Source organism: Tinamus guttatus, unplaced genomic scaffold (genome assembly GCF_059628265.1).
Source record: "Tinamus guttatus ecotype Peru unplaced genomic scaffold, ASM5962826v1 Tinamus_guttatus_pri_ptg000383l, whole genome shotgun sequence".
NCBI classification, from domain to species: domain Eukaryota; kingdom Metazoa; phylum Chordata; class Aves; order Tinamiformes; family Tinamidae; genus Tinamus; species Tinamus guttatus.
Window position 1 is genome coordinate 6,257,309 of NW_028288917.1, and position 11,223 is coordinate 6,268,531.

Genomic DNA, 11,223 nt, shown 5'->3' on the forward strand with positions numbered 1-11,223 from the left:
CATAAAACCCTAAGACTGTCCATACTGGACCAGTTCAAAGGTCCATCCAGATCCTGGCCAAGGATCAAGACAACAGCCATGAAGCAAGGAGCACGCATCAGTTGCTGCACAAAATAAGGGACTAGAAAGCAGACCTGTAAATGAAGTGACAGCAAACTAGAGTACCATCTCCTTGAAATCAGTGCGCAAGAAACCACCTCCTTTTCCTTTACTTGCTCCTTTCTACAGGCTTTAGTTCATCTTCATACAGGTTTAGTTCACAGGAAATGCTTTACTTTATGTGGCTGCTTGCAATATACATATTCTGCAATTTTTTTCCATGGTTATAATAAGAACAACTCTTTGTTTTCTACCATTCGATTTTATTGCCAGAGATCACAGAATCACAGAATTGTTGAGGCTGCAAGGTACCTCTAGAGCTCATCTACTCCAACCCCCCTGCTCCAGCAGGGACACCTAGAGCCTGTGGCACAGGGTCACATCCAGGTGGGTTTGGAAGATCTCCAGAGAAGGAGACTCCACAGCCTCTCTGGGCAGCCTGTTCCAGGGCTCTGGCACTCTCACAGTAAAGGTCTTCCACACATGGAGATGGAGCTCCCTGGGTTTCAATTTGTATCCATTACCCCTTGTCCTATCCATGGTCACCATCAAGAAGAGTTTGGCCACATCCTCTTTACATCCTCCCCTCAGGTACTTGTACATGTTGATAATGTACATCAATCTTCTCTCAATCTTCAATCCTTTCAATCTTCTCTTTTCAAGGCTAATAATGCTTCTAAACTTTCCTATTAAACTTTCCAGGAAGTGACACCTCAGGACTGATGGGAAATACCTCATTAACACAGCCCACCAAGGCTCTGGATGACTATCCTCAGCCTTTTAAAACCCCCTTTAATTATTTTAACACTACTGGTTTATTATACAAATGATAGCTTAGAGAAATTCATTCTGACATTCACCTCTCTGTACCAGAATGTGGTAATTGACAGCTGGGTTGTTTAAATGCAGATGAATCAAATGTGAAGTCTCTGAACCTAAATTTTTAAAACCATATTTTGCTCATCTTCCCACTCAGTTGTCTCACTGAATGAACATCTTTTTTTCTGCATAAAAATCTTCTAGAATTGCAGCTGCCTGTCGGAGCATTTTCAGCTGCTCCTTCTTCCACTCAGGAGCTTTTCTCTTGCCTCTCATTTTGGAGGCAGCCCTCCATTTCTACAAATCACTTTTGGTATCACGTTGTAGTTTTGAGTGGCAGTTAGCACTAAAGTCCGCTGCAGCTTACAAATATGAACAGTCATTAGTGTTAACACAAAAAGACCAGCAAATAGTATAAACAGCTTAATCAGGAGACAGATCTTTGTGTGATTCTGTCAACATTCACTCTAACATCGGGTAGTCTGAGCAAAAATGTTTAACGGAAGGGAGATGGGATGTTTCACACTTCAATACAAGCTCCTCAAAGGCTCCTTATTTTAAACAGAACATCTGCAATGCGAGGCCTGTCCCTGGGAAGGGTATATGGGGCTCAGATGTAACTGCAGAAGCTCAGCCTGTCTCTGGTAAGGGCCCATAGGGTTCAGATGTGACTGCAGAAGGGCCTACAAAGTCAACGTGCAATATGGGTGGAACTCCTTGGCATGATACAGGCACAATAAGTCTTCACTCAGCATTTTTAACCCTTTTTATTTTTGGTTACATTTTCATAAAGATGGCAAGAATACATCCCTAAATCCAAAACAATTCACTTGTCAAACTTGAAAGCTGTTTTTCTGAAGCAGAGAGATGCTAGAAGCCATTCAGTGAAACAGCTAAAAATGTCTGTGATAGATAAAACCCTGTGTTTTCCCTTGAATTCATCTTTGTAGCTGGCTTGACTGTTTTAAGTCAAAAACAAAACAAATAAATCATAAGATAAAGGACAACAACAAAAACAAGCTAAAATAGACCAGCTGGAAGCAGACAACTAATGTGAGAAATTTCAGCTCAACTTGACAGTTTTGAACAAATGAAAGCTGAAATAGAAAGCTTAGCTTAAGCAATATTAATGTTAGCTTTGCAGTACTAATTCTGTTGTATGTTACCGTGAGGACTGTGAGGTTTGATCTACCATGCTGCCAACAAACAAACTTCCTGAATTCTCCTCCAGCTAAAAACAACTACCTGTACTGCAAAATACAGCCATGATTTCACATCAGACAGTAGCTTAAGTAACAACTTCGGGAAAACAACACAAAATACTTTCATAACTAAAATAGGAGAACATAACAAGCAGCATATAATTAGGCAAATTCAAATTTAGCCCAGACCTCGGGGCTATCCAGTCTACTTTCACAAAGAGTATGATCAAATCAGTAACCACAAGTGGTCATTACCCCGTAGGTGCCAGAAGAGGCTGCATTTGTTTCCCTTTGGAGCCACCTCAAATGGAATTATATGGTTTAGTTTAGTTTAATTCACTGTTTATTTTAATGCGCTTTTCAAGAGCCACAAGTCTCAAAATGCTTCCCAAAGAAATCCCAGATTTCTGGAGTGCAGGTTTTGGCTTGCATCTCAAGGCCGTCCTGCCCTCAAGTGTCCCGTGCTTGTTTTTCCAGAGTCGCTGTACCTTCAGTCTTCCTTCCCAACGGCGCCACTTCCCACCGAGCACACGCAGCCTTGGACAGTTCATGTGCGGCAAGTTAACACAAGCAGAAGAAAACAAACGGGGCTTTAGGAGTGGAAACTAAATCTGATAACCCTAATAAGGAGCGTCATTTGTTTCCAACAAATTCCTTAAAGCGGAAGGAAGACTCCCACACCTCTGTGCACAGAAATCTAAAGGAAATGCCAGACACTGGCCCCACGGCGGCAGGTATCCGGGTGCTAGCGCACGTTCCTGACCATGCAAACAGGGAGCACCACAGACACCTGCACTGTGGCTCACACACTGACATGAGAGGGAGCTGTGGGAATTACAAGCAGGCTGGCAATGTCTAAGCAGGAATAGCTCTGAGGAGTGGGGCTAGCACACAAGGGGTGAAAGAGGTTAGGATAACCAAGTTACACATCTTGGTAAGTTAGCTGCATATGCAACACCTCACATCCAAATCTTGGCATTGAGTCTGTTGGGTTTCCTCCATAAATAACAGAATCATTGTATCCGCATATGGAATAACAGATTCACTACGGTTGGAAAAGACCTTCAAGATCATTGAATCCAACTGTAAGCCATTCAATACCCTGCCTGCTAAACCATGTCATTAAGTGCCTCACCTACATGTTTCTTGAGCACTGCCAGGGATGGTGACTCCACCACTTTCCTGGGCAGCCTGTTCCAATGCTTCGCCACTCTTTCCATGCATAAATTTTTCCTAATGCCTAACCTGAACGACCCCTGGCGCAACCTGAGGCCATTTCCTCTTGTCCTATCTGTAGTTATTCTGGAGAAGAGATGACCCCCGCCTTGCTACAACCTCCTTTTAGATAGTTGTAGAGAGTAATGAGGTCTCCCCTCAGCCTCCTCTCCTCCAGACTAAATAACCTCGGCTCACTCAGCTGCTCCTCATAAGGTCTGTGCTTCAGCCTCTTCACCAGCTTTGTTGCCCTTCTCTGGACACATTCCAGCACCTCAATGTCCTTCTTCTAGTAAGGGGCCCAAAACTGAACACAGTATTCGAGGTGCAGCCTCACCAGCACCGACTACGGGAGGACAATCACTTCCCTGGTCCTGCTGTTCCTGATACAAGCCAGGAGGCCATTGGCCTTCTTGGCTACCTGGGCACACCGCTGGCTCATGTTCAACCAGCTGTCAAGCAACACCCCCAGATCCTTTTCTGCTGCTCAGCTCTCCAGCCACTCAGCCCCAACCTTCCTGACTTCATGTCTGACAGATCTGTGGAGCTTGGAAACACCAGATAAAGGGATGGGAGTAAGGTGGGGAATGGGCCAAGGGAGGAGATGCCACATGCACAGCCACATGCACGCAGATCGCGTTTTGGCGCATGCAACGCCACCATCAGACCTAGACAGAGGTGTGGCTGGCAGAGGCACCAGGGCACTTTTTTTTTTTAACTCTTTTTATTATTCTTCTTTGAGATTTTAAAGTTTAAAACAATGCCCGCGGCTGCTGCCTGCTCCCGGCACAGAGCAGCACCCCCCAGCGGAATCCCCAGCTCCGCCATGTCAGGCACCACCCGTCCCTCCCAGGCGCCGCCCCGAGATGGCGGCCGGCGGCTCGGGCGGCCCGGGCGGCCCGGCCCGGCCGCGGGGAGGCGCCGCGATGCCGGCGCGGGGCGCTGGGGCGCGGGGCGGGGCGGCAGGCGGGGCACGAGGAGGTCGGAGGGCGGCGGGCGGGCTCCGAAGGCGGCGGCACAAGGTATGGCGGGCGGGGGTGCGGGGGTCGAGCGGACGGCGGCGCCGCTGCGGCCACGGCTTCTTCCGCGAGTGGAAGCCCCGCCGGGGTGGGGGGCCGTGTCCGGCCCGAGCGCGGGGCAGCTCCGCCAGCTGCGGGTCCGTGCTGCAGCCGCACAGCCCCGCAGGGAGGCAGCGCCGGGGGTGTGCTGCGAGCTCCGTGTTGGAGGGTTGGTAGGTGCCAAGAGTGTGTTCTAGCGGTAGAGGGTTTGTAGGTGCTGTGAACGCATCCTCCTTCCCGTGGCCTCGGCGGGCATGGGCCGAGCTTCGGTCAACACGTCAGAATCCAAAGGTGGAACCACAGGAGCACGGGCGCGGGCGGGATGAGGTGCTCGCGCATCTACTTGGAGCTCCTGTCGCACGCCCATGGCCAGCCCTGCAGCACGTGCTGTGGCCCGTGCTCTGGCGTCAGGCTGCAGACCTCTGTCCGGGAACTGCACGCCTGGCGAGACGAAGGGCTCGTGGAAGGGCGACACTTTCATGGAAAGGAGTCATTTTAACCATTAGAATGTTGCGACGCAGTAATTAAACATGACTTAGGGCAGTGTATTATTAAGAACACTCTAAAAATGGAATAAATATTTGGTTTGTTTGCATTTTTTTTAACAGGAAGAACTTGTTTGTCTCTAGTTGCAATGTGTTTTTCTTTTCCAGGTTCGGGACCATGGCTGTTGACTGGATTGGTTTTGCGTATGCTGCCCTACTGGCTGTTGGAGGTGTTATGGGATACACTCGTAGAGGTAGATACTAGGGTGCTGGGTTTTGGAAGCAAAGCATTTGAAAAAGGCCTGAAGCAAAAGAGATGAAAATTTTGCTGCGCTGAACATGATCGTTCTTAAGTTTGTCTGCACCAGTATAAATGAGCTGAGTCACATGGGATTACTTGTGTCACCTTAAGCAGAAGCAGTCACTTTTTTTTCTTCTGTTAATTTAACTGATTGAGTTTGGTTTCAGGGCCAAAGGCGACTGTTACATTACTGTATATTTGTATTACAAATACACAAAGTTATGCTTCTCTATGATGCCCAGATGAGCGGGGAGTGCCAACAGTGAGCGCAGAGCCCAGCAGAGGTCGCGCTCGTATCAAGCATAAGTGAGCTTGAGTTCTAGGCATGCCAGAAACGCTGCAAGCCCCCCAAAGTGGCTGTGCATTCCCACTGCTCACCATTGCCCTGGATCTGGCATCTGCTTGATTATCCGTTGTGATTCCTCAGATTCAGGGTCCCTCTTTCCCTGTATAGGGTGTTCTGCCTTCTTAACAGGTTTTTCCTGAAAGATTTGATATGTGTATATATATATATATATATTTGTAACCAGTTACACTCACTGACTAACACATTAGTCTCTCCTTAACTGTTTAAATCCATCCATCTTTGTGGGAAATTAGGATTTTAATAGTGATGATGTATGTTTTCTTTTGTGTTCTCAATTTAAAAAATATTAAGTAGTATAGGACTGAGAGGTAAATGACACGTAAGGGTCTGGATTCTTCATTTATAGTAATTAGGAGATCTGTTTTAGTCCAGATAACATCTGCTTCAGGTAACATTGTGATTCTATAGGTTTACCTTAGAGTAGCAGGTCAAATGCCTATTCAGAAACTTAAGTGTATTATTGAAGTTGTGGATTTTAGGAAACAATTTTGTAATAGTATGGAAAGATGCCAAGTTATAGTCTAAAAAGTTTTTTTTTCATCATAGATGTCATCTAACTTCAATTCTTTTTAAATTTTTTATTGATTAACTAAGTGTGATATCAGTGATGACGTTTATTTTTCTCAGATTGAAGTTGAATTGCAAGCCTTATGGCTACCTGTGTTGTCCAATTTACCTTTTATATAGATTGACACATTTTGAGTTTTCTTCCAGGTCTTTAGAGACTCCCAAATGCTATAAGGTAGAGTAAAAATCAACAGTGGTAGCCTAGAAAGATTGTGAAAATGCTTTTAATAGTGTATGTGGTAGAGCAAATACCCTAGTTCAGGTTTGTGCTTGGAAGTTTTTATTCCCAAGTGGCAAGTCTTACTAGATCTCCATCATCTCCCTTTTCTTGAATGGATTTTGCTGGTAAAGTCATGCAAGAGAGTGGCCAAGAGTGATTAAAGAAACATTACCTTCCTGTTCACATTTGTCAGGTTGGCTGCCCATGGCAAAATCAGTTCTATTTTCAAAATATTAAGATAGTACTGTATGGAGATAGCTCTATCTTAAAGATGCTGTACTGATAAATAATTTGTGAACTTTTTTTTTTTTTTTTTGTCAGGTAGTAAAATCTCTTTAGCTGCTGGTCTCACATTTGGTTCTGTGGCTGGTTATGGTGCTTACTGTGTAACACGTGATCCAAGAAACGTGAAGATATCATTATGTAAGTTTTTTGCTACATCAAAAGGAAAAGGCAGTTGCCTGAAATGTGTTTCAAAGTCTGTTTTGTGTTAAATTTGAGCATAACCATCATGCTTCAGTTTAAATGTTATTTTTTAAATAGAGTAAGGCACTTGTGATAACCTCATTTCAGCTTAGCCTGCAAAAATTGAGAGCTTAAATGTAGACTTGTTTGCAAGATAAGGCAGGTCATTGATACAAGCCCAGCAGGTGTGTGCTACCACCTGGCAGTGCCTCTTTTTGTTAGCTGGTTTTGTAACACCCTATACATTGCGAAATCCAGTTGAGAGATTAGGAAAAGTACCAGAAAGATCTACAGATTAGAATGTAATTTGTCAGGTAAAGCTCTTAAGAAATCCAGTCTTGCGTGATGCAGAGTATTCTCAGCTCCCAGTGAAGCAAATATTTTGCCTTAGCTTTTTCCTTTGTTGGCAGGAAATGCATGATCTGAGCTATGGAATAATAGGCATGTTTTATCAGCCGCAGTTATAAAAATCTTCTTCACTCTCAAAAAAATGTTGACTGCTTTGAATTGTCAGAATGCATTTTTACCAGCTGAGTTCTTTTAGTAAAGGTGGTTATGGCATACCTAATCTACCACTGGGTAGCCTAAAATTGTGTAATCCACTTTGGCAATCATGCCTTTGCTCAGATTCATTATCTCACTGCTGAAGAAAATCCAGCTCTTTTGCAGTAAAGACTGCCTTGTATGTGGGAATTTAGAATCTTTCAAAGTAACATGCTTTTAAGCACCATACAGTATTGTACTTTTATGGGTTAATTAAATGATTAACTCAGATGCACAATTTGCAGAAGAGAATTTTAAAAATAAGTAAAAAATAATTTAAAAATAGGTAAAAGTTGCAAGTTTCCCAATTCCCTGATTTTGAAATGACTACTATAAAACTTCTGTTAATCTGCTTGTGGATATCAGATACACTAAAATATTGACATTGTTGTGTGTTTCCATAGTTATCTGCAGTATCTACCACATACTCAAGAATATCCTGCAGTAATGCAGGTAATGTTTTAGTAGAGCACCTTGATAGTAGGGTTCTCATAATTTGTCCTGTATACAAAGAATATGTGGCACACAAATGCTAAAGCATAATTCCTTACTTTTTTTCCTTGCATTTTCACACTTCCCCTGAAGCTAACTCTGCATTTTCTTGAATAATTTAATGTGATTGATTAGCTGTAAAAATTCAGACTTTCATATGCAGCAATATTGATACTGCAGCCTGATGCATCTGAAACTTGATTTATTGAATTGACCCATTGCAGGTGAAGCAGTGAATATCAAGCACTCCTGAAAATCAGATCAGCGTCTCAAAGTTGAATGTTTAAAAAATGATCTCTGACATCTTTGAAAAGCCTGAAATCAGTAAAGGGGGAGGAGGGGAAATGTTACAGATTAGATAAGCTATTTAGCTTTTAATTAACTGCATATGTACGTTCAGGGTTGTAGACAAACATATGTGGTGGAAGTCTGCCTTTCAGACATTCCTGAGGGGATCAGATTATGGGAGCAGAAAATAAGAGCAATGGATAATGGAGCATAATAGATTTTTACAGGATATCTTCAGTGAACGCCCATGCTCAGCTGCTCTCTTTGTAGAAGGCTTCTAGCTGCCAGTGGTCGTTTTACGGTGTCAGGATGAGTGTGAAAAGAAACTAATTCTTGACAATGGTGAGCATGGCACTGCCCACAAAAATGGGCAGTGAAGTTTGAGAAGAGTTAGCAAGGTGATTTAACCACCCTATAATAAGGGGAGAGTAAGGAGGGGCTAACATTTAAAAATAAAGGCTTAGATAAAGTTGGATGCATTAGTTCCTTAAAATAAAAAAAGCTGCTGCAATGATGTAGGGTGATGGGATTTATGAGCCATATTCCTGTAGCTCAGTTTACATGTTGGGATTAGGATGAGTGTCCTGCCTGCTGCATTGGAGGAAGCCCCTGCGAATGTAGGTACAGGGGAACATAAATCACAGCCTGACAAACTTACTTGCTGTCCGTGGAATAGCATTTGCCTATTCTGCTGCACCTGGAAATGTTACTTGCAGCTGAAAGAAACCACAGTAGTGTATTTTGGAAAGGCAAGAATGTTTCATAGACCAGTTTCTTTGATTTAATATTTTGTTAAATTACATTTCATAGCAAATGTAGCAATTTATTTTGCAGAGCTTTGATAAGTAATCATGTTCCTGAATAATCCACAGGGAAAGGGGGGGAACGTAAATATATTGAATTGTCTTTTACAGTTTCAGCTTTTCTTTTGACCATTATAATGGGAATGAGGTTCAAGAGGTCCAAGAAATTAATGCCAGCCGGACTAGTAGCATGCCTGAGGTAAACATATAGAAGATCTTAATGCAAAGATTTCACTGAATTTTCAGATAGCTGCCCCTCCACATCTAATTCAAGTCAGTGTTGGTGGAAGTTGTTACCATTAAGCAGTTGTGTGGTTTAAATGGGGCAAGTTTGGAAAGATACATCTAATCTCAATTGACTTTCTCAGCAAAGAGAGGAGGTGTCAGTAATTCAGTTATTGATGCATATTGATTACACTCTTGGAGGAACCTGAGGTAAGGCTCAGTGATTTCAAGCATGTATCCAGAAAGTTAGTTAACTAATTTCCTACAAAATGGCCATCCAAAAACAAAAATACCACCACCAACAAAATCCAAGCCTTTTGATTTAAAAGTGTTGCATAAAAGTGCAAACTGCTGGAAGCTCAGCACCTTTGAAAGCTGGAAATTTTTACCTGACCTAAGAACTTTGTCAGTATGGTTGCAAATTATGATGTTACTAACCCATCTCACTGCTTTATATTTGATGTTTATTTTGGCAGTCTGAAAAATATGATTTTCTGTACTTATTATGTTGTTACTAAAATGTAGAAGTCCAGGCTTTTTTTTTTCTCTCCGAGTTCCTAGCTCAAAACATTTTTCAATTATAAGTCAAAACTCCTTCTTCTGAAGGAATAATGACTTCTGTTCAGATGTCTCCAGATTGAGTGTAGCAATTTATTATTTTACTCTCGGCAAATAAAGGGAGGGAAAGGATGGATAAAAGGTGTCTAGATGCAAAAGTTAAGAATTGGGACTTAAATTGGAAAATGTTTTTTCGTTACAGATCTCTTAGACTGATGTGTTTCAGTGAACACTGAAGCTGTAGATTTAGATATGTTTTAAAGGATTGTTTACTAGAAGCTCTAGAGTCAAATATTTATGAATGTGCTGTTACTCAGAGATGACTTTCACTATTTCTGTTCATGCGCAACCATAATTATATCTTTTGTCCTTTTTTTCCCACAGTCTTTTGATGATTTTGAGACTTGTTTTTATGCTGCTGTAGGAGAAGTCAGCAGCTTAAGAACTGAAGTATGACTGTCATGCCCACCTGGAAAACAGCCAGGCTTTCCACACTCAAAACTCTCAAAAGATAAGTTTGAACACAAGTCTTTTTTGCATTTATCTTTTCTGTCAAAGATCTGTATGTGAAATATAGTTTTTGGCATCTGCAGATATTTGCCCGCTTTAAAAAAAAAAAAAAGTTTTGTTGATGATATATTTTGATCTACTTCCCTGCAAGCTGTCTGTTAACTCAAGGGACCTTTACTTGTAAGACGGATTGTTCTCAGAGGTGCAGAGCACCTCAAGAAGTTAAGTACGCTGTATTTTTCGTTGAAAAATATATGTAGCTATATCATTATGTGAAGAGACGTTATGTTGAACATTACTTTTGTAGCTTGTGAGATTAAGTAATTGATTCTATTAAGAACATCACATACTTCTCAGTAAAGGCATGTGCCTGTACTCTGTTGCACTGGAAAACAGACGTTCCTTTCAAACCCAGCTATCTTCTTCCACTGGTCTAAATGTAAAAACTGTAATCAGTGTCCAGAATAATAAATTATAATGTTTGTCTTAGCATTGTTTGCAGAGAGTGGTCATTTGCTCTATGCTTGTTACTGTTCAAACATGCACCATGCCACAAATTTGCACTGATAAGAGTAACATCTGAGGAGGGTTCACTGTCTTTCACAAATAACTAAACTCTGTGGCTCAACCCTCTCTAGCAGGCGTGCAGCTGGGAGCTGAAACAGATCCTTTTGCTCAAGTCCTCCTCATAAACAAAGAGGACTATTTGGCTGTTAACTATTCGGGGACTGCTGTGATGACAGTCTGCATAGAAAAGCTCCTGGGGCTGAAAGCTTGGTTGAAGTTATGTTGTTGTGTGCAGGGTTATGCAGCCAAGTCTGTAAGAGGCTAAATTTAGGTGAGTGCCCTATTGAAGACTAGGAGCATTAGGTGCTTTTCTGTTTGTTTATTTTAAAATAGAGGGCCTGATTTTGGAGGCAGTCTCTTGAGTACATCTACCATGGTCTCTGTGTCCATACTTTAAAATGAGTGCATCAGTGTATGAAGGAAACAGCAACAACTTAAG

General features: G+C 42.3%; 1 protein-coding gene across 1 annotated transcript; it reads left to right on the top strand.

The window, feature by feature from the left end:
- The first annotated feature begins 4,984 nt into the window (after positions 1 to 4,984).
- TMEM14A (transmembrane protein 14A) lies at positions 4,985 to 10,133 on the top strand. The gene is made up of 4 exons (XM_010228743.2): positions 4,985 to 5,132; positions 6,655 to 6,756; positions 9,036 to 9,123; positions 10,092 to 10,133. The coding sequence occupies exons 1-4, from the start codon at positions 5,057 to 5,059 to the stop codon at positions 10,129 to 10,131; spliced, it is 306 nt and encodes a 101-aa protein (XP_010227045.2). The 5' UTR covers positions 4,985 to 5,056; the 3' UTR covers positions 10,132 to 10,133.
- Positions 10,134 to 11,223: the final 1,090 nt, after the last annotated feature.